Source organism: Macrobrachium nipponense, chromosome 2 (genome assembly GCF_015104395.2).
Source record: "Macrobrachium nipponense isolate FS-2020 chromosome 2, ASM1510439v2, whole genome shotgun sequence".
NCBI classification, from domain to species: domain Eukaryota; kingdom Metazoa; phylum Arthropoda; class Malacostraca; order Decapoda; family Palaemonidae; genus Macrobrachium; species Macrobrachium nipponense.
Window position 1 is genome coordinate 23,187,892 of NC_087201.1, and position 23,279 is coordinate 23,211,170.

Here is a 23,279-nt window from a genome sequence, read left to right on the forward strand (position 1 = left end):
GCAAGGTAATTCAAGCCAATAGATACAGTAATTAACTGAGGGAACGCACGTAAGAATTTGCGTCTAAGTAGCATCTGGTCGATCCTTGTCCTCCTAATCTTGAACCGGGTGAGGACGAAACATGGCCACGTTCTCTATAAAAGCAAATCAGTTTAGCCTCTTGTTTACCTAAGCAGAGAAACAAGTGCCTAGTTTTTTTTTTTAGGGGATTGTTTTACGAGTCGATCGGAGGAGAGAGAGAGAGAGAGAGAGAGAGAGAGAGTTTTTTATCAGTTCTGTAAAATGTGTGCCCATCTGAAAATAAGGGTCTTGGGTTGGTAATCCACATTCAGCTAGGGTTGAATCCGAACTGATTGTTATTATCAGGTGTAGATAAAGCGAACGGTTGAATATATAGGTGAGGTTCTCTCTCTCTCTCTCTCTCTCTCTCTCTCTCTCTCTCTCTCTCTCTCTCTCTCTCTCTGTTCCTCGGAAAATATTTTACACAGGATGAACTTGGGGTAACATGTGACGTGATGGTGACGTGAAGGTATCACGCATTAAACGGATCTTACTTTACACAGTATACAAGCGTTTAATACATTTTGATTAATCATTTGTCACATAGGGAACGGAATTGGTTTTGGGTTTTTATTTTCTCGAAAAACCTAATACAGAAACTGAAAACTGGACAGTTGTTAGGAGAAAGTTGATGGTTTTTCACATATATAAGTTGAGCAATGTACACTGTGAATTTGGGTTGAAACCGACAAGTAGGGTCGGCCTTGTGTTATCGTTGCTATTTCTCTCTCAACCGCCACACGTTCTCTTCTTGCTTTTGTCATCTGTAAGTTATAACTCGGCCTGGTCTTGCGACTTGCTTCATAGCTTCCTTTTGAACAACCTTCCCGTCTGCAGTGTTTTGCGGTCTCTCTCTCTCTCTCTCTCTCTCTCTCTCTCTCTCTCTCTCTCGTCTACTCTCTCTCTCTCTCTCTTTTTTTAAAGAGAGAATGATCGTTTCTTTAAGTTTTTCCTTTCGGTGTCTTCCCGTCAGGTTAACTCATAATTAATAAGTTGTAGCTTGATTTTTGTGTGAACTGGACGTTAAATATCCTCAGTCGATATCACGGAAGCTTGTATCTATAGCTTCCAAGTGGACGATGATGGGGTTGTAATTGTCACCTCTGGGTTGGGGGTTGAGCGAGATGAGATTTCGTCATAGACCGTTTTCTTCAGTGATACAGGTTCCTAATCTTTACCTTCAGCTCAAAAAGACCAAATTCCCCTTCTAGTTTTCCGTAAGAATAAACTATTGAGAGGTTTATTTATCTGTCCGGCCGCACATTTTCTGTTTGCCACCAGATCTTTAAAACTACAGAGGCTAGAGAGCTGCAACGTGGTTTGTTGGTCATCCACCGTATAATCATCAAACATACCAAATTGCAGCCCTCTACCCTCTGTAGTTTTTATTGCATTTAAGGTTAAAGTTAGCCATGATCGTGCATCTTCCTCGTCTGAAAGCTTCATGGGCCGCGTCTGAGAGTTTCAATGGCCGTGGCTGAGTGACTTCATGGCCCAAGCAAAGTAGACTTATGGCCTACACTTTTGAGTATGCCCCAGACAGACTCATCTATTTTTAGGCTTCGCCTCACAACGATATCTGAAGCTGTTTCTGTTTAAAATACCTCTCACAGTAAGACCGCACTGTTATGCTGAAAGATCTATGTTGCATATATATATATATATATATATATATATATATATATATATATATATATATTTATATTCATTTTCTTGTGCTCATAGTGGTATTTCATGATGCAGGTTGTGCATGTGCTGTTAAATTTAGAGATGGTCCTTTTTTTTTAAGGAGAAAATACTCCATTATGAAATTGCTTCGTCATTTCAGAACAAGATGTATCGCAGTTGTCAAAAACACACTTTAAATAAAATCACAATTTATTTATGTTACATACTGCGCGTTGATTGTTTAAAACCTTATTATGAAAAAAAGAAAAGAAAAGAGATGTTTCGTATGGAAATCCAATCGTAAATTTCTAAGAAAATATCATACTCGATATTAGGAGTAGCCAAGTTGTGTTTTATTTCTTTAATTTTTTATTTTATTTCTTTATTTATTTATTATTATTAGGTTTTTTTTTTACAAAATCACAAACATTATTGCGAAGATAAAAGTTTTCGTAAAAAAAAATATTTGGAGGCCAGCACACACGTGGGCCACTTGAGTTTATTCGTGATTTATTAGTGGCGAGTGGCGGTAGGGGCTGTGATTGCTGATTCCCAAAATACAGGTAAATGGAATCCAGGTAATTTATGCCATCGGTTATCGACTGACTGGGATGTTATATATATGTATTTCAGCGACGGTCTGACCTAAATACTTGTCTCATCTCCTCTCTCTCTTCTCTCTCTCTCTCTCTCTCTCTCTTCAACCTCATCTCTCTCCTCTCTCTCGTCTCTCTCTCCTCTCTCCTTCTATATATATATATCTATATATCTATCTATATATATATATATATATATATATATATATTATATATGAATATATATATATATATATATATAGATGTGTAAAGCGGCCTGGTTTCCTAAACCTCCATTTCGTGTTGGTGCATTAAGTTATAGTGCTGGAAACAATCCTTGTATTATATATATAATATTATAGATATATATATATATATATATATATATATATATATTAGTTTAAAAATTTAGTCTCTTGTTATATTGAACTCCACTTTATATTTTTCCTTGGAAAGCTTGGAATGCAAATCGGGGACCTTAAGGCTTCTTCCAAAATGATAATGGTAAGTTTACACATTCATAAAAGCGAAGTCGGATCCAGGAGGAGATGCGTAGTATTTCGAAGTACCGATGAAATGAGGCACAACCATTCATAAATCACGTCAGGATGTCTTGCTCTGCTTTGGTTCGAAGGGCTTGGGGGGGGGGGGGGGGGGGGGTGGGGGGGGGGGGGGGGGGGGGGGGGGGGGGGGGTAAGGGTTCTGTTTTGTTGCTCCCTGCCGTTTCTTTTTCTCCCTTCTGTTTTCTGTTGCTCCCCTATACGTTCAGTCATCCAGGCACTGATCTATCTGTTTCCGCGGCGACGTCTGATGTAAATCATTCAACAGGGCTGTCTCGTGTGAATGGGAAACAAAGCAAATGCATAACTTTTCTCTTAAGGATTCTGTCCTCTCTTCGGAATAGTTGACGCTATGAGAGTAAGGTGTCCGTTGCGAGTGTTCACTTTGTTGGTTCGTTCTCAAAAGCCCTGTAAATTTTAATTATATATGATATATATATATATATATATATATATACACATATATATATATATATATATATAAATATATATATATCTATATATATATATATATATTTATATATATATATATATATATATATATATATATATATGTTGGCCTTTTTTTGCACGGGATGGCTTCCAAGTGATATTGATTTACGCTGAAGGAATATATATATATATATATATATATATATATATATATATATATATATATATATATATATATAGTTCCAAATGAGCTATTATATCAGTAAACAGGAGACTCCATAATTTTAGGCTAATGATGCCCTGAGATTCTGTGCGAAACGTTTCTTCTTGTGAATAAGCCATGGATATTATGATGTTTTTTAATTTGCCCTGCTGTTTACAGATATATATATATATATATATATATATATATATATATATATATATATATATATATATATATTTCAATTTCTATCTTTAGTTAAAGTGTAAGTTACGCGTCTCGAACAGTCACGTTTTCGAACGCAATTGAACCCCTTTAAGGTGACCAAATAGATTTTTTCAGAGGAATCTCAATTAATTCGCCCAAAAGGCCAAGTAACTTTTCCCAGGAAGAGAGAAAGAGAGACATTCAGGTCTTTAAGAAACCGAAGTCTCTTTCGGAGCATGATCTACAAGATTGGAACAGTCGCAAAATCCTCTTTGTTGAGAGAAATTAATTACTCCTTCGAAGTGGTAATCCAGGAAGTCATTCGCGGGAACGAAAAATCTCAAGGATTTAGAGATTTTTTTTCCCTTGAGAAAATACAGATAGCACACTGCAGATTCCAGAAGCCAGCAGCAGTTATGACGAAAGTGATTTCACATTGGCCTTGGGGAAACGCGAACCAGCGACATTTCAGTGGCATACCACGACACTAAGCGTTATACCAGCGGACCAGATAAACAAAGTACCCAGGAGGAACTTGACCAATAATACGTCAACGCTGTTAAAAGAAATGACACTGACCGAGAAGTATATTTCCTGTATATTTAAATTTGAGACCTGTTCGGAGAAGCTATTTAAATGTGTCAATGTGAGACGGTAGATCATTTTTCTTCGGTATGTATATATGTAGTAGTATGTATGTATACAAAGATTTTCTCCTTGCAGAACTGGCAGCATTGTGAAAAAAAAAAAGAAAACTAATGGAAGACAAATGAGAGAGAATGTAGGAGGAATTGCCAAGAAAAACCCGACTGAACGCACACTCGCTGAGAGAGAGAGAGAGAGAGAGAGAGAGAGAGAGAGAGAGAGAGAGAAGAGAGAGAGAGAATGTGTAATAGTGCTGGAGGCCTTCCTTCCATCGATCCTTTCCCAAGCGTGTTGCTGGCCTACACAATGTCTACCGGCAGTACCCCCCCCCCCCCCCTTCCCTATTTCTGACTCGTCTCGTCTAGTCTCCCCTTAAGAGTGAATCTTTCTAACCATTGCCATTTCTGTCTACCAGTCGCCTCCGTTCTCCTCCTCCTTTCCCTCATAGATCTCGTTTCCCCCTCCATCTCTTTCTCTCTCGTATCGTATAATTATAATTTTTGATTCCTGTCTGCTGATTTTTTTGTCACTCATTACTCAACTGCTGATTGTTATGAGATTGTATGACGTGAGACGGACACCTCAGATATAGAGTATTGTCTATCCGTGACCTCGGTTAAAAAGAATTGAATAAATTGAGAGAGTTGGCAACGATCGTCCGTAACGTAACGCCTTGTGTTTTGTTTTCTTGCTGCTCATTTTTCTCATGTTTTCTGGCTTGATATGTTATCTCAGTCAATGGTGGGTCCGCAGCGCAGTCTTTATTCTTATCTTGACATGTATTCACTCGAAGGAGAAGAATTCCTTGTTGTGGAAGTAGAGGAAATGAATGAATGGTCAAACCGGTTAACCATCGAGTTCTTGCATCCCACACTGCGTCATATCGTATGCAGGATTGTCAGTCATTAGACTTTCTCCCCCGGAGTGATGACGGATTCGACCATATACACGGGATTGTTTACGATTTAGGGCGATACTAATCTTTGGACTTTCAGACCTGGAAGTGATGGGTATTAATGGTCAAGGTTTATCCTTTCGAAGCATTTAATAGTGTTGGACCGTTTATGAAGAGGTTTTATGGCAAATTGTGAATACAACCCAAACATGTCGCGAAATCAGTGATTGATTTCATGATTGGTCACATTTCATGGACGAATTGATAAAGGATCATACACAAACAATCATGTCTACCAGGATCTGTACACAATCAAAGTATGAGGACATGCATAGGTAGCGAGGGGACAAATATTTGGGTATTTAACCGTTCGAAATTGTGGAGAGAGGTTCTCGCGAGACAGAAAAGCATTCGCATCTTTGCTAGCAGCAAGTTGAAGTTGAGATAATACTCGTAGCTGCCTCCAAAGTTGTCGTCGTTGTTGTTGTTGTTGTTTTAGATTTAGCTCTCCTTGTGCCAACACGGGCTCTTGCTCACTTTTAAGCCGAGGAAAGAATGTTACCAAGGCGAAGTGAGGAAGGCATGTTTGCATTGCACGTCGTAACATTTGAGATTTTTCAACGCCCAGCCGAGTAAAGTCGTCTGGGACATGACTCTGAATTCATATTAGATTGCAGGCAACGTCTTTGAAGGCCATTTGCTGGTAGATCATTCTTGAGACTTTGCACTTGAGTGGCACGGCGTTCAGCGTTTTGCATTGAGCATTTAAGGTAAAAATGTAGTGGGACGTGACTGACATGTGATGTAATCAGAAGGTATATGTATTAGAGATAGTGTTTTGTGAGGAGGCGATTCTGAGTTCACATTAATCGCCACAAGATGTAAGAAGATAAGGTGAGTTACTTAGCTTGCAGGCTGCTCTTGGAAGGATAACTGTGCTGAGTGACGTCACGTGGATCGCTTGGCTTGCGTGCTGAGCGTTTATACGTCCTACTATAGCCTCTTTTGAGTTCATAGCATTATTTTTGCTAATATTTTACTCATTTCTTAAACTTACATGTAACATACCAGCTGAGCATTGGAAATGAAAACGAAAAAGAAAACGCAGTTGAAAAAATAATACAAACTTTATTTATATTTCATTTAACACTCCTTATTACTGCCTTCGTGAAAGTTACTGAAATATTTTTTTCCATTTGATAATCTTTACTTTGCGTGTTGATTTCCGTTTTGAGTTGAATATTTACATTTTAGAAATTCTGCATCAACAAAAATAACCATTTTTCTCCTTGAAAATATCAGAAAGACTGGACACTTAGTACCATCCATGACTCCCGGCTTCAACATTTCTCCATGGAAAGTTTAGATTTAGTCTACCATATGTTGCAGATCTTTTTGAAATTGTACAGCAGGTCTCTATATAATATTTTTCTCCTTACTTATGAGAGCCACTCCTCACTTGTTCCCATCATGGATACATGGTCCTAAACTTACGTGCTATTAATCCTCCCATATAACTTGGACCGATTTTTATTTATCACAGATTTTGTTTCTTCCCCTTTTAAATAATTAAATTTCGTGTAACATCTTCCTCATTATCAATCTCATCGGTTACAGGCAGGAGAAGTTACACACACACACACACACACACACACACACACACGTGTATTTTATCATTTGGACACCCCTTACAATAAAAATGGTAAAAGGCCCGTTCATGTGAATGAAAAAGATTGGAGTAAATATCTCTCTCTCTCTCTCTCTCTCTCTCTCTCTCTCTCTCTCTCTCTCTCTCATAATCTTCCCCTTCCTTTACCCCCCAAAAATAACTGGCTTTTTCATACACATGAAAACAATAATACAATTTTGGCTTCCCTCTCGCTTTCGACTAAAAACTTCCTCTTTATTTATTCTCAACAAACACAGGTCTAGGACTAAATCCAATTTTCTCAGTGTTATCCAGTGAACATGGTTTATTTGCATTAGGAATCGAATGGGAGATATGACATTCTCTATATGGTCTGGAATTGCTAAAATTAACCTACGGTTCATTCAGTTCTGTAATACACTCTTTCTCTTCCTCAATAACTCTCCCCTGCCTTTGCCCGACAAATAACAGGCCCATTTCATACATATGAAACCACTGCAATGTTTGGCGCTCTCTCTCTCTCTCTCTCTCTCTCTCTCTCTCTCTCTCTCTCTCTCTCTCTCTCTCGTGTTGAATAGTGTATCATCTTCGCAGTTACTCTTAAGTACATTAGGTCTAGGCTTAATTTCAATCTGATCACTTAACTAGTCAAATATGATTGTATTAGGAATTGAACGGAAGATGTATTTATGCACTTTAATTGATAGAAGTATTCACATAATCCTTTAGATTGATGTATTTATGACTAAACCAAACTACAGTCAAATTGGTCAATATCTGCCTCAGTAGTGGCATTATATATCATGCAGAGGTAAACATTGGTGTGGAATGGCAACAGTCTTCAATTTTCATGCCCTTTGTTGGGAATGAACCAAACGCACACTTGCATTTTTAGGTGTTTATATGGTCACTTCTACAGATGTTCACACTATTTATACGCGTTTCTAGTTCTTTAAGAAAATGGGAAAAGCTAACCTTTTCACTTCTTACATTGTCCCTTTGTGTGTTACAGTATCCATAATTTTCATATCATGGCAATAACGTACTAAGTTCCAAAAACCTCAAGAATTGCCAAAGTCATGAAAACTTCCACTGCGTGTTGCCACGTTCAAGGGGAAGAAGGTACTATCTTGCCCAGGCTACCGATGAGGGTACCATGTGACGTCATTAGGGGGAAAGTTGAAAAATCAACCTCTGAGAAACCCACCTTATCATCTTACATCTTGAATCTCCAGTCGTATGAGATAAAGAATATTGACTATACATCAATTATTAGGCTCTTAGACATTGTTTGATGTACTGTGGTTGTGATTCATCATTAATCAATGAATCCATTAACTGATGAGTATGGTAGTACAGGTTTAGGATAACTCATTGATCGTTGAAAATCCCAAACAATGGAATCTGTAGACGCCTTATTTTGAAGTTGATTTTGATCGCAAGAGGTTCAGATTTGTTCTTCTCCACTACCTTCTGTCAAAGGCATCAGCGCCTCAATGGCGGGGTCTGTATGGTGTTGGCGTACCACCTCGGTGGCCGCGAGTTAGATTCTCGGTCATCTCATTCAGTCAGGTATGAGAGATGTGTATTTCTGGTGATAGAAGTACACTCTTGACGTGGTTCGGAAGTCACGTAAAGCCGTTGGTCCCATTGCTGAATAACCACTGGTTTCATGCAACGTAAAAACACCATACAAACAAACAAACAAAGGCATCATTAGGCATGGTTTATTGTTTGGTAAAAGGGGTTTTAACGACAGCATACCTGTACTGTCATCAACCACAGTTTTTGGCTGTGGGCCTAGCCTTTTACTAAAAAGTACGACTGCTAGGGAGCAGTTTCCACAGTTATTGGCTGTGGGCCTAGCCTTTTACCTAAAAAGTACGACTGCAAGGGAGCAGTTCCCACAGTTATTGGCTGTGGGCCTAGCCTTTTACTAAAAAGTACGACTGCAAGGGAGCAGTTCCCACAGTTATTGGCTGTGGGCCTAGCCTTTTACTAAAAAGTACGACTGCAAGGGAGCAGTTCCCACAGTTATGGGCTGGGGGCCTAGCCTTTTACTAAAAAGTACGACTGCAAGGGAGCAGTTCCCACAGTTATTGGCTGTGGGCCTAGCCTTTTACTAAAAAGTACGACTGCAAGGGAGCAGTTCCCACAGTTATTGGCAGTGGGCCTAGCCTATTACTCAAAAGTACGACTGCAAGGGAGCAGTTTCCACAGTTATTGGCAGTGGGTCTAGCCTTTTACTCAAAAGTAAGATGGCAAGGGAGCAGCTTCACAGTTATGGCAGTGGGTCTAGCCTTTTACTAAAAAGTAAGACGGCAAGGCAGCAGCTGCCCTTTAAGTCGCCTTTTAGGGACACGCAGGACCTACGGTGGTAGTATTCTTACACCCCTACCACAGGATCAGCAAGAGGTTCAGATTTCCTTCTGGTTATTAGACGCCTTAACCTAATTGAAACGTAGCATTGATAAGGTTCAGGTCTAATTTGAAATAAATGCTATATTGATTTGATGGCAAGACGTTCAGATTTCTTAAAAGTCAGTAGACGCATTAGCCTAATTGAGACCAGCATGCCATAGTAAGAGGTTCAGATTTTTCCTTAATCAGTAAGAACAGTAATTGAAGGTAATGTTTGATGGCAAAACGTTCAGTAACTTGTTAAGTAAGCAAGCCCCAAATTGATGAGAAACTTTTCAAATTTCTTATCATTCAATATTTAAAACCAGTGAATAATGAGGTAAGATTAACGCCTTTAGTAGTAAGCTGGCGTTGCTTAGTTTACGATGCCAGCTCACCCCCCCCCCCCCCCCCCCCCCTAAAAAGGGAAATGAACACTGAAATAGTTCCCTCTTCTTTGTACTCGCCTAAGCGCAGTTGTGTTTTTTTTTTTTCTTATCTTGGAATTCCCATTGTCTTAACGTTTTGTTGCCACACCTACTTACTTTATCAATACGTATGCAATGGTGAAAGATTATTCCAGTAGATCCTGCGAGGACCTTCGAGTGAACTGATTTTATTGAAGTTATTGCAGCCTCATGCAACAATGCCTTTTTTTACCTTGTATGTTATGGAAGTAATATAGAAGATTGCTACCTGGTTACGAAGGTGTTTTTGGAAACTGTAGCGTTACCGAAACCAGGTGTTATCCTGGGAAAATCACAGTTCTTGCCCGGACATATGCTAGACTTGTTTTCCTAGGTGGTTGTATTCAACAATTAATGTTGGTTCGTGAATATGATTTCCCAAATATATTCCGGATAGACGCATATATCGTCAAGACTGTTACTTGATATACGAGGGTTTTGCAAGAGTATTCAGGAGTGATTGTTGCTCGGGTACACTCAGACTTTTACCGCGCCAACCTGGCATTAGACGAGTCCTCCTGAAGAGGGGCTGGTAGCCAACCGGAAATCCTTGAAATAGTTGCCTTGGACTTGACTCTTGGATCCTGGAAAGGAAGTGCACTGCATATTTCCAGTTTCCGCTGGAGGAAGGATCCCCGGTCGGAGATATTGCTGGAATGTTACTTTCAGTGTTACACCTGATGGGTAACACAGGTGATCTGAGGGAGGTAGAATGGTATAGATTAGCGTATGGGTCTATTTTTTCTTCATCAAAATTGATTGTGCATTAGTCATATTTTAAGTAGTTTTCATTTATCGGTGCCACTGAGCGTTGATATCGTCACGTCAGTGTAACGGAGCACATGCCTATTAAAAAAAAGAAGAAAAGTTATTCAATTGTATCTAAAATGAAGGTTCGTTAGAAATGTTTTCCTGAGTTCCAAAGTTGCACACACACTCCCGTCAGTCTCTTAAGTACCGCGGTTGGTTTCGCTCGTAGCGTTTAGCGTGTCTTGTAGTCTTAATATGCTGTTCAATAAATAATAACTAAGGGTGCAGTGGAGAGACTGAACGCATTTGAAATCTTGATTGTCCTCGCTCTTTGGAAATCGTTATCAAGTGAACTTCACTTCTAATCTCTTCATATTTAGATTATGGCATTTGATCACTAGACCGAATCCGAGAGACCACTATGGGTCAAGTTATTTTAAATCTGAAAGTTGAACAAACTTTCTTTCCCATAATATTGAAAAATCATTTTAGAAGGTTTTAGTTATGTCTTGAAGGTTGTTCAGTACTTATTAAGTAATCGTTATTACTTATAGTTAGCTTTACAGGTTGTTGTTTAAGCCATTTCTCGTGATGACACACAATCCATATTGCAACTTTCATAGCTTGTTGAAATACCCAGCAGGGTGGGGTCCGAAATTTTTGGACGTTGTGAATTAATATCCGATTACGGTCTAATGTTCGTGAATCCATCCAGTGGTACTCAGTCGCTCACCTGCCTGAACGAAATGGTGGCGTTTGATTTCTGGCATTCGGTTTTGACAGGAGTGGCATCCTTCAACATTGACTCTTTAACTCTAAATGTTTCTGCAGAATGTTTACAAACCCCTTAGCGTTGTTGGATATTGATTTCAAAGCCTCGTGCATTATCGCTGCCAACTTGGGTTTTTGGGGCAAGTATGCACGAATTCACGCGTTGCTTGCTTGCAAGAAACAGTGCGAGGGGATTCTCTTGGCAGACTTGATAGATATGGGTGTAGGGAACTACAAGACAAAAATGAATAAATAGAAATAAAACCTGCAAACAATAATGCTAAAAATATTTTCATAAAGTTAAGTTTCATTTATATACTTTCAAGTAATGACATAGCTAAGGTTTCTACTCGCTTAGTAGTTATTTTTTTTTTTTTAACTCGTGATAGCCGGTGACTGGGATGATTTTTATGCTAAACGATGTCATTCATTCAGTGTAAGATTTTAATTGTTTTGGAAACTAAAAGGCCATGGATTTTGGGAGTTGTATCATTTTCTTAATGGTGTGATTTCTTCTCGTTCTCCTGCAGCTACGCTTGAACTATAATGTACTGCGCGAGTTAAATTAGTGGCCAGTTTAAACATTGCGCAAATATGAAATGGGAATCCTCTAATAACACGACGAAGGGGAATGGTCAAAATTGAATGTCAGAAATGTTTGGCATGTATTCACATTTGACAAGATGATTTACGTAATATATCAAACGAAATAACATGTATGGTACTTGGTGCTTCCTGCGTAGCATAGAAGTTCATAATAATTGTCTGGGACATAGTTCGTCCAACAGGAAGCGCAGCGATATAATAAGACTAAACGGGTCACGTTTGTAAATACCCAAGTTGCTGTGTTACGTGGTTTAAAGTCCTGAATAAATCTTGACTGTTATTATAGTTTTGTTTTCCTGCGTTGAATTCATGCAGTTTGTATTAAATTTACATTAATGAAAAATCTGTGTATGAAATTAGTTATTTTGACCATTGACTTAGGTAGCAATATAAAAGATATATAATATAATATATATATATATATATATATATATAATATAATATATATATATATATATATTTTCTCTGAAGTGGTCATTAATGGCCTTGTATTTCTGATCAGCAGCAAAATATATAGTGAAGGTTCATCGATAATCACGTTATCAGTGTAAGATCTCTTGATAAGCAAGTACAACAGTCAGCAATGAGATCTATGTATTTAAGATCTATTTAGTACATTGTTGTCATTATTTACCGAATGGATCACTCATCCACATACAGAATGCTACAAATTGCAAATACTTAATAAGGATTATGAAGCAGAAACGCCGATAAAACAGACGTTATCTTTTGCCTGATATATAAAAAAAGGGTTTACCCTCAACGTCATTACTACTTTGGACTTTTCACGACCCCAGCGAAGAATGTTACGCTTTTAAATTTGGACGAATCGGAAAAGGAGTGCCTTGGTCAGCCGTTGACCATGAGATCGCGGGCTTGCTGCCGTATCAATGGATCTCTAGACCTCAGTCATTATTACGAAATGTAATACAACACATGCTGATATTTAACTTATGCATAGAGAGAGAGAGAGAGAGAGAGAGAGAGAGAGAGAGAGAGAGAGAGAGAGAGAGAGAGAGAGAGAGAGAGAGAGGAGTACTGATTGTCATAATGGTCAATTATCTAATAGATTTTATTCATTCAGAATTCAAAACAGCTATCCTCATCCTTTTAGAATTACAACACCATTTCCATCTCCAACCAGAGAGAGAGAGAGAGAGAGAGAGAGAGAGAGAGAGAGAGAGATAGCTTAAGGATATGATCAATATTTAATGGGGTTCCGGAGAGCCGTTCCAACCCGCATGTGTTCCTTCTGGAAAGGCCTTTGACTCGGCTTTTGGAGAGGTATAGCACCCCCTTCCTCCCTCCCCCCACTCTCTCTCTCTCTCTCTCTCTCTCTCTCTCTCTCTTAAAGACGATCTGCCTTTAATACATTTTGAACCCACTGTTGATTTCCCGCCTAACTGAGTTCTTGTTGTGTGTACATGAAGGGATTCCAGGTGGATATCTTGGTGAGGCTCTTGTGGGTCGATCTGGTCCCTGTCCCCTGTCTGATGGATTCGGTGGTGGTTGCTGGCGGGACACTCTGCCTTCGTCGTTGGGCGATTCGGCTGTTTGATTCCCTTAGCTGTTCGGCTGTTTGATTCCCTTAGCTGTTTTACAATTCGGTTGTTTGACTACCATAGTTGTTGGGTGATCCGGATGTTTTATGTCCTTAGTAATTGTTTGATTACTATGGTGGTTGTGTCATTCGTCTGTTTGACTACCGTAGTTGTTTGGCGATTCGGCTGTTTGATTACCTTAGCAATTGGGCGATGTGGCTGTTTTATTATCATAGTTCTGGGGCGATTATGTGGTTTGATTACCTTAGATGTTGGACGATTCGGTTGTTGTATACCGTAGTAGTTTTTTACCTTAGTATTTAAGTGATTTGGCAGTTTGATTATCTTAGTTGGGCAGTTTCGCTGTGTGATTACCTTAGCTGTTGAACGATTTGGCCGTTGGATTACCTTAGTTGTTGGGCGAATTGGCTATTTGATTCTGCTGCTTGATTACTTAAGACATTGGGTTATTTGGCTGTTTGATTACATTAGTAGTTGGGCGGTTCCGATGTTTTAGTAGCTTAGGGGGATTTGGCTATTTGGTTACCTAAGATACTGGGTTATTTGGCTATTTGATTACATTAGTTGTTACGTTAGTTGTGCAATTGAATTGCTTGATGACCTGAGGATGTTGAACGATTATATTGCATGATTACTCGAGATGATGTTCGAGGTGCCTGGCTGTTTACGTAAACGCATAGATGTTTGACGAGATGACTACCCTCTTACTTGATATTTGGGATTAATGAGCTGTTTGAATACCCGAGTTGTCGGGCAGTTAAGCTGTTTGATAACCATAGTTGTTGAATGGGTTGGCTGTTTCCCGTTTTGACTTCATTATGATTGAACTTTTTTCGACCTAAGTTGCTTTCCTCGCTGTGCCTCGATACCAATTTGTTCCTAAGTTCCAGCTCCCGTTTTGGCCCATCGGAGATGCTTGAAGCACAACTCAGCATCCTTGACGATGCAGCAGATGAAGCTTCTTCCCTCAAACTCAAACCGGAAGAAATTTTTTTTGCTGTTGGGTCAAAGGTGAAAATACATTTTGTTTTAGATCTGTGATGTCCAAAGGTGAAGAGACTTCGCGACGAGAACGTCACGTTAAAGAGGTCTTTTTCGTCCCCCCATCCACCGGGGGCGGGGGTGGGGGCGTCTCTTTCAATTTATTTGACATGATAGTCATTTTGCTAAAACGAAATTCATTTTCGTGAGGCTGAGGTCAATAGAAGCTTTTCATCCGAAACGCCAGTAAGTGAAGAGGGATTTGATATAGCGATCTCATTTTGTGAGAGGTCATCGTCGAAATTTCACATCCATAAGGGAAGGTAAGACGCGGTTTCACCGTTTTGATGTCAAAGGTGAAGCAATTTCACCTTTGAAGTTAAGAGCTAAAAAGGCATTCCGTGTCCGTAAGATCAGTTGCTTGGCTATTTCACCTTGCTGTCAGAACTGCACTGGGTTTCATGTGCATGAACTCAATAAACTAAAATGGTTCCTCGTTGGGGAAACCAAAATGGGAACGATTTCACTGCGCAGGTTAGACAAGTTGGAATGGTTCCTCGTTGGACGAGCGAGTTTTGAGTTCTCCTACCAATCGGGTGGTCGTAAGTTCGATTCTCGGCTCGGCCAAGGCGGAATCAGAGGAATTCATTTCTGGTGATAGAAATTAATTTCTCGATATAATGCGGTTCGGATCCCACAATAAGCTGTAGGCCCCGTTGCTAAGTAACCGATTGGTTCTCAGCCACGTAAAAATAGCTGATCCTTCTGGTAAAACCAAAGATATACTTGACTTAGACGAAGTGGTTGGTCGGTGAGACTGTCAGACTGGACTTTCCTTCCTAGTGAAGAGTCTCTCTCTCTCTCTCTCTCTCTCTCTCTCTCTCTCTCTCTCTCTCTCTCTCTCTCTCTCTCATGTTTATAAAATACACACATACATCACACATATCCACAGGTGAAAAATAAGAGACGGGATGTAGGTCCTGACCGGTTTCGACTTTATTTCCAAGCCACTGACGTCAGTGGCTTGGAAATAAAGTCGAAACCGGTCAGGACCTACACTCCGTCCCTTATTTGTCACCTGTGGATATGTGTGATAAATGAATCACGTGCTGAAGTGATTATAATCATACCTATATATATATATGAATATATACACGTATGTATACATACATAATATGCACATTTAGTGTAACTGATCGTTCATTGTCCTATCTTAGTACTATAATGCGTTCACTAAAGTATGTCATCACAATCACACATCACAAACAGATTGAATACAAGCCAGTGGCTTATCGGTAGTCTTGACCAATACTTTAGAATTTGCTTCAGATTCGTTCCCCCATAATCGTCTTTGACTTGTTTCCAACCAGTTTGCGAGGGGCACGCAACAAGTTGCCGACGCGTGTTGATGACTTTTTTTACTGCAGTGTGGGCTCATCTCTTCGAGGTCTCGTCCCAAGCGGTTCCGGCGCAAGAAATTCAGTCTCCTACATTTCCGTTTGTCATTTATTTTACTTGGATGTGAGTAGTGGTTCGAATCTTCCAAAAAAGTGCTCCATATACTGTAAAGGATGAAGTACATTTTGTAATTTGTATTTCATCAATTTCACACATACTTTTCTGTTAAGGGTTGAATCCACACATCATATATACCCGAGCACGGAAATTTATGTCTTATCTCTTAGTCTGATCTGCTAATTCATGTTGCAAGACTGACATCCTCTCCGATGGATATCCTTCTCGTTGGCGCTCTATTGCAAAACACTGCTTCCTCTGGACTAGAAGTCGAGGCAGAGAGATATGGAATATGTCTGCTTGCTGCATAGGTCAGTCCAATACTCTCGTATAGCGCCTCAGCGGCGTGGTTGGTATGGTATTAGCGTCCTACCTCGGTGGTCGCGGGTTCGATTCTCGGCCATTCCATTGAGGAATGAGAGAGTTTATTTCTGGTGATAGAAGTTCACTCTCGACGTGGTTCGGAAGTCACGTCAAGCCGTTGGTCCCGTTGCTGAATAACCATACTGGTTCCATGCAACGTGAAAACACCATACAAACAAACATATTCTCGTATGAGAGGGAGCCTGGCTCAGCGATTAGCTATGATGCTGCTGCTTCAGTACTACTAATACTGTGCAGTGCAATTGATGTTAACACACACGCACAGAGAGAGAGAGAGAGAGAGAGAGAGAGAGAGAGAGAGAGAGAGAGAGAGAGGACCACTTTTGAATCTGTATCTTGAGTATTTTTTCAACCATTTCGTTCTTTATTGATAAATATTCATGACTGAAGCGAGGCAGTCTCTTGGTCAAGGCTTCAGAATGGTACTTGATGTCCTGGGGACTTGACGTCCCTAAGGACAAGACTTGCTGCCTGGACCTTCTCTTATATTACTGTCTCCTATTGGTACACTATTGAATTTTTTTTTTCGGATTCCAATATGAAACCATTTCCTCGAACGGGGTTGGCTCCATAGAAAAATGGCATAATAGTCATTGCCGTATTCATACTTTGAACTGCTGAATCTTGAAAGAAACAGTGTGCAGAAAGTAAAAACTGCGTTTGTTGGATACTATGATACTTCATTGGAAATATTGTACCTCTTTCCCACTATCTGTCCAACACTTTCTAGTTCTTCATCTCATCCTCCCCCTAACATTCCGTTTTAAACATAATCACCCACCGATTGTCCTCCAGTCTCCAAATATATGATGAAATGCTTTCAACTACGCGTGAGCAATATGTTGCCACATCGTACGTATTTCAATGTTTCCCGCCATTAAAGTTTTTGAACGGCTTCAACTTTTTCCTTTTCATTCATATTTAACATTCTTTCTCCACTTTAGATAAGGAGATTTTATCCAACTATTTATTCCTCCATTCCACCGTGGCCTCCGTAGATAATCGAATAGTCTATCCACCCTACCGTCACTATATATAGTTATTTTTATGTCTTACGTACCTTGCATCCTACCGTCTCTATTTGTCTTTGCTCCCAAAGTCAAGCATCATTCTTCCACCATCCATACTGATAATCGTTGTGCTCCTTCGTCCTGGTTTTCATCAACCCCAAAACTGAAGTTTTACCCACAATCAACCTCACCCTCTTGCAAACACTTTCAAGCTCTTCTACTCGTATCTGCAGTTTCACCGCACTAACCCCAATTAGTTCTGTATCACTTGCAAACGCCGGCCGTGATTGACGGCTCATTTTCATATCCCACAACTGTGCTTTCTTCTCGTAACTCCTTTCCTCAATCCCGTCATAAAGATTGAGATGAAGCACCCTTGTCGTAGACCCTCTCCGACACCAAATCAGGGACGCTTCCATCATATCATAGAAGCTCATAAAATTCTCGACACCTTCCTCAGTGTCGCTATCGATTATACCAGTGGTTATTAAGAGGGGGTATCCATACCCCTTTGGGGGGGTATGAGAACCACATGCTGGGGGTATTGGATTTGATATCTGGATATTTGCATATATTTGATTTTGATATCAGTGTATACATGGGTTCATTTGTAAATAAATAACTACACAAAACTATAAATGCATTTGATTTTCTTGTATGTTCTGTTCCTGGCTATTCATACGGAAAGTGTGTATTAGACTAAGTGTATTACGTTATATTGTCAACAATATAACGTAGTTATTTATTTACAAATGAACCCATGTATACACTGATATCAAAATCAAATATATGCAAATATCCATTTTGGGCCATTCCGGGGTCTGGAATCCTCAGAAGTTAGGAACCCCTGGATTATATCATCAGATGTACTGGTCATCTGTCACATAATATGGAAAGACAAAGTCAGGAAGGATATTCCGTTTATTTCTTCGTGTGTGTGTATCTAAATTCTCATTTTTCTTCTTTCTTTTTTTTTTTTTTCTTTTAAAAACATTGTCAGTGACAGCTCTCTTTTTGTCAGTTAATAAAAACGTAACAGTTCGTCCATCATTTGACCTCCTAGCCTGCATGGTTAAGAGAGTCGCTCTTCTCCTCCCCGGCCATCGCATGAAACGACAACTTGTAATAAATGTCGGTAGATTTGGGGGACATCACCTGAGAATCAAGTCCTTAAAGATACTGACAAGGGTAATTATATAGCCGGCAGGTATGGCAACAGTAATGATGGTCTTGTGGCGAATGGCATCTGTCTGTCTGTCTGTCGGCTTCACTTTCACCTGAAATTTAGGAGAATGGAGGAGGAACCCTTGAATCTTTCCAAGGGCCCTTTCATTCTCATTATTATTATTATTATTATGCCAACAAAATGTTGAAAAATTTCACAGTATCCAAGTTATAGTAGTATATATTTAAAGATTTATATTTTAAAGATATATATATACACACATTTAAAATATACACATACACATACACACATATGCACAGATACACACATATATACACATAAAATCAACGTAAGAAGGACATATATACACAACGTTGTATATATATTTTTGAATGTATGTTTAAACTTACATGAATGTGGATATCACCATTATTATTATTATTATTATTATTATTATTATTATTATTATTATTATTATTATTATTATTATTATTATTATTATTATTATTATTTATTTTCCTGTACTCGACAGGGCGGTAACGGACCCGCGTGACGGGAGGAGAGTGGCGCTGAAGAAAATGCCCAACGTGTTCCAGACTTTGGTTTCCAGTAAGCGTGTCTTCCGAGAGCTCAGAATGCTGTGTTTCTTCAAACACGAAAATGTGAGTAACTTGTGGAGTTTTTGTTGCGCTTTATTTCCAGTCGCCAGGAAGAGTAGCGCCTTTCGACTATTTACATTTGAGTGAGAGGCAAATTTTAACTCACCTTTTGTTGTTACTGACGATATGGAACTTTACTCGGATTTTTTCCATCTGTCCACCCGCCTGTGTTGTTTGCGTATGGTAACACTGCGTCCCGGGCTTTAGATAGGTTCGCTATGTGTAAGTTTTAGGGAAATAAAAGTATATCTGGGTGTACATTTGCAACTGAAAAGTGTTTTAATAATGTACTGTATGCGAATTACACCGTTAATATTCGAAATAGGGTATTGTTATTATTGTTGAATGTAAGCTGAATGTAATTATCTAAAGCCCGGGACACAGTGTTACCATGCGCCAACACCACAAGCGGGTGGACAGATGAAAAAAAACCGAGTATAGTTCTTCGAAGTATTGCTTCGCGTTTTTTTTTTATCATTACGATCGTTGTGTTTTGCTCTCTTACAATCAATTTAGCTCTCTCTCTCTCTCTCTCTCTCTCTCTCTCTCTCTCTCTCTCTCTCTGCAAGTTCATAGTTGGACGAGTGGGTTGCGTACTCATTTGTCAATTTGGTAGCAATAGTTCGCTCCCTGTTACTGCCACTGCAGAACCAGAGGAATTGATTTCTGGTGATTAGAAATTCATTTCTCGGGTAATGTGGTTCGGATCTCACAATAAGCTGTAGGTCCCGTTGCTGAGTAACCAATGGGTTCCTAGCTACGTCAAAAAAAGAAAAAAAAAATGAATCCTTGGGGTCAGCCCCAGAGAGCTGTTGATCAGGTCAGTCTTTTGGTTAAACTAAGATGTACTTAACTTTTCTCTTTCTGTGAATCCTCGTTATTTCTTGGCTCAGCTATTATCGTTGCTGTAGATTTATCACTAATAATTCCCTGTATACAAAGGAATCCTTGGAATTTCGAGGTTCCAGAGGTTCCAGGCTGGCCATCTTACTCGGATTAACTTCCACACCTGATGAAGCTCTTGAAGCGCATCTGTCCTCGAGCGCTTGAACTCGTTGGGTTCAAATGCCACGAGATGTGATGCATTACGATCCCGTAACCATTCACCTCTGATTTTTGCCTTTCCTTTCTTTCTGTAGATCCTAATATCTTCTGTCATTTCTACCCATTGAATGCCATATTCTTTGGAAGCTTGAATTTCAAGTGAGTGGTCCTTGTTGGCGCCTGCTCTGTATGAAGAGGAGTTAACTAATATATTATAACAATAATGAAGAAACAAATCCACAGTTATGTATACATATATTTAAAGGTAAAACTGTACTTAGGGAATCTGTTCGGTTCCCCTTTTCAGTCTGACACGTTGATGTAACACTCCAACAAAGTAAACATATTGAACGGGGGGAGCGCGTATTCCCCGAAAGCTATCTATACCGTTTATTATAAATATATGTGCATGATAACTGTGGGTTTGCTTCTCCATTTTAAGACTCGTGCTACAATTTAGTATTTTTCAATATAATAATAATAAATTAATAATATTAATTAATATAATAATATAATAATAATTAATAATAATATAATAATATAAGAATATTAATAATATTAATAATATTAATAATATTAATAATATTAATAATATAATAATATAATAATAATAATAATAATAATAATAATAATAATAATAATAGATATGTTATTTCAGGTCCACAATAATATACTGATAGTAGCAGCAATAAAATTTGATTAAACTCTACAAAAGCTTTGGAACCCTACCTTGGGTTTATCTTCATTTCGAAAGCTTTCACATAGATTTATGAAATATTACTACTACTGCTGTCAGTGTATTATTGTGACCCTTAAAGAACAATAGATAGGTTCACCAGCTGTTGATATACTACTTTCCATTGGGTCGACAGCTACAGTCACAGCCTGTCGATTTCACTTGTTACCCAGGAAAACAGCTGTGCTTTTGATGTCCGTGTAGAAGACTTCATATTCGACGAAGAAACGTTATACCCTGACAGATTTGTTGCCAAAGAAGTTTGAACCTTTACTTCAAACAATTGACGCAACATATGCTAACCGGACTTGTATCTTTCATCTCGATAATCCTTAAACCTCCTACCGCCATCTCTGTAATTTCACGTGATTTGTAGTGATCGCATTGTCTATTCTGGTCATTTTGCTACTTCCTGTCTTTTATCTTGTCCTGTCTTCTATCGCTATTCAACCTCCGTAAGTTCCTCGTTGGACGAGTGCTTTTCGCGCTCGGCTTCCGATCTGGTGGTCCGATGTTCGATTCTCGGTTCGGCCAACGCGGAATCAGAGGACTTTATTTCTGGTGATAGTAATTCATTTCTCGATGTAATGTGGTTCGGATCCCGCAATAAGCTGTAGGTCCCGTCGCCAGGTGACCAGTTGGTTCCTAGCCACGCAAGAATATCTAATCCTTCGGGCCAGCCCTTAGGAGAGCTTTTCATCAAACTAAGATATACTTTTTTTTATACTTGAGAATTTCTCAACCTCTCTAACTTGACTGTTATTACTACAGTTGAGTTATATCTCTTAGGTTCGCTTTGGATCGTTATACTTCGTCCCATTCATTTCTTGAAAGTCATAATTTTGCTGTCCACCCACTCCAACTCCCCTCCGCTATTTTAAGCGTTGAACGGCGTAAAGGGCGCGCTATTTCATCATCTCATTCTCACCCGTTCGGCAGATCCTCTTTGTCTGTGCCTTCAATGTTTCCCTTGTTATATTTTACTTTTTTTTTTTTATTTTTTACTTACATAAATGTTAACCCTTTTATTGAGCTAAAGACACATTCCTCCTCACGGACAAGACTTAGTTAATACGTCCGCTCTCCAACGTAGTGCAAATGAGCAATGGATAGGTCGCACACTTCGGTATATACCTGTTTCTTTGCCTTTACTTCCAAGCTTTGGACTTCTCGTCATACCCGTTTTCCCCGATGTTTGCAACCAAGCATTGGTTTAAGGGAGGAAACCCTATTCTTGCCCCCCCCCCCCCCCCCCCCCCCCCCACCCCCCCCCCCCCCCCCCCCCCCCCCCCCCCCCCACTTTAGCTCTTACTTCGTCATACCCAAAGTTGAACACAACCTTGTTGTGGCACTCACCGTTTGACTAAGTTTACAAAACGTTTAAATGCAGAGAAACGTTTACGATATACAATAGACTTTTAATGAGTGTATCTACATATTTATATTATCGAATCAGGAAATGAAATCGAGTAGATTTTGATTAGAATCTCTTGAAAAAGGGACCCTCTAGCGTTGTGTATTTTATTTGATCCATATCGATATTGTTACTGCCTGAATTTTCGTCCATTCCTGTACGGTTGATGATACCTTCAACCTTGCCTGTCATTTCTTTTTATTATGGTCAATGACGATATTTCCTTTGATTCTGCCGGGAAGAAGTCAATGAGTTTTCTCTCTTTTTCCTTTTAGTAATGTATGTTGACTTTTATGCTGGTATTAATCTCTCATTGTGTCACATTCAAATAAAGCAGTTTCCTCTTAGTACGGCTGCTTGGACACTTGTAGCAGATGTTTATCACATACTCTCTAATTGGTCTCATTCTTCCGGTCTTATTTTCTTTATTTTTTTACGACGTATGCAACTTTAACCATCCGAAGTCGTAAGAGAGAGAGAGAGAGAGAGAGAGAGAGAGAGAGAGAGAGAGAAACACTTTTTCTTTTGCCCGTTTTCTTTACCTGGCGCATGTCGGTCAATGAAACATTGTAACAAGAATAGGTCTTCATGTGACTACGTCAGAGTCTGTCCTTGAATCTGACGCAGGTTCTGTGTTTAGAATTTGACAGATTCCCTGAGGAAGTATCTGCTGTGTGTGTGTGTGTGTCAAGGAACTAATCATTCGTTTCTTGACAATGTGTCTTAATAAAGACGAAAGCGCTTGGATTTCTAAATATCATTTTCCTGTGGTATTCGCTTATTTAATGAAGTCACGTGCATCCACTTTGATTTGCCTATATATATATATATATATATATATATATATATATATAGATATATATATATATATATATATATAAATTGTAATAGTCACAATACCTTCTCAACTTCTCAAATTCTTT

At 39.1% G+C, this 23,279-nt stretch overlaps 1 protein-coding gene across 6 annotated transcripts in view; it reads left to right on the forward strand.

The window, feature by feature from the left end:
* Positions 1-23,279, forward strand: part of LOC135220483 (serine/threonine-protein kinase NLK2-like) — a 262,853-nt gene that overhangs the window by 146,139 nt on the left and 93,435 nt on the right. For all 6 annotated transcript variants that reach the window (XR_010315712.1, XR_010315713.1, XR_010315714.1 and 3 more), the window contains exon 2: positions 19,036-19,165. Coding sequence is in view for 2 of the 6 variants with exons in the window: in XM_064257611.1 (XP_064113681.1) it covers positions 19,036-19,165 (130 nt within the window). In the remaining 4 variants the exon portion in view is untranslated. The remainder of the gene's footprint in view (positions 1-19,035; positions 19,166-23,279) is intronic.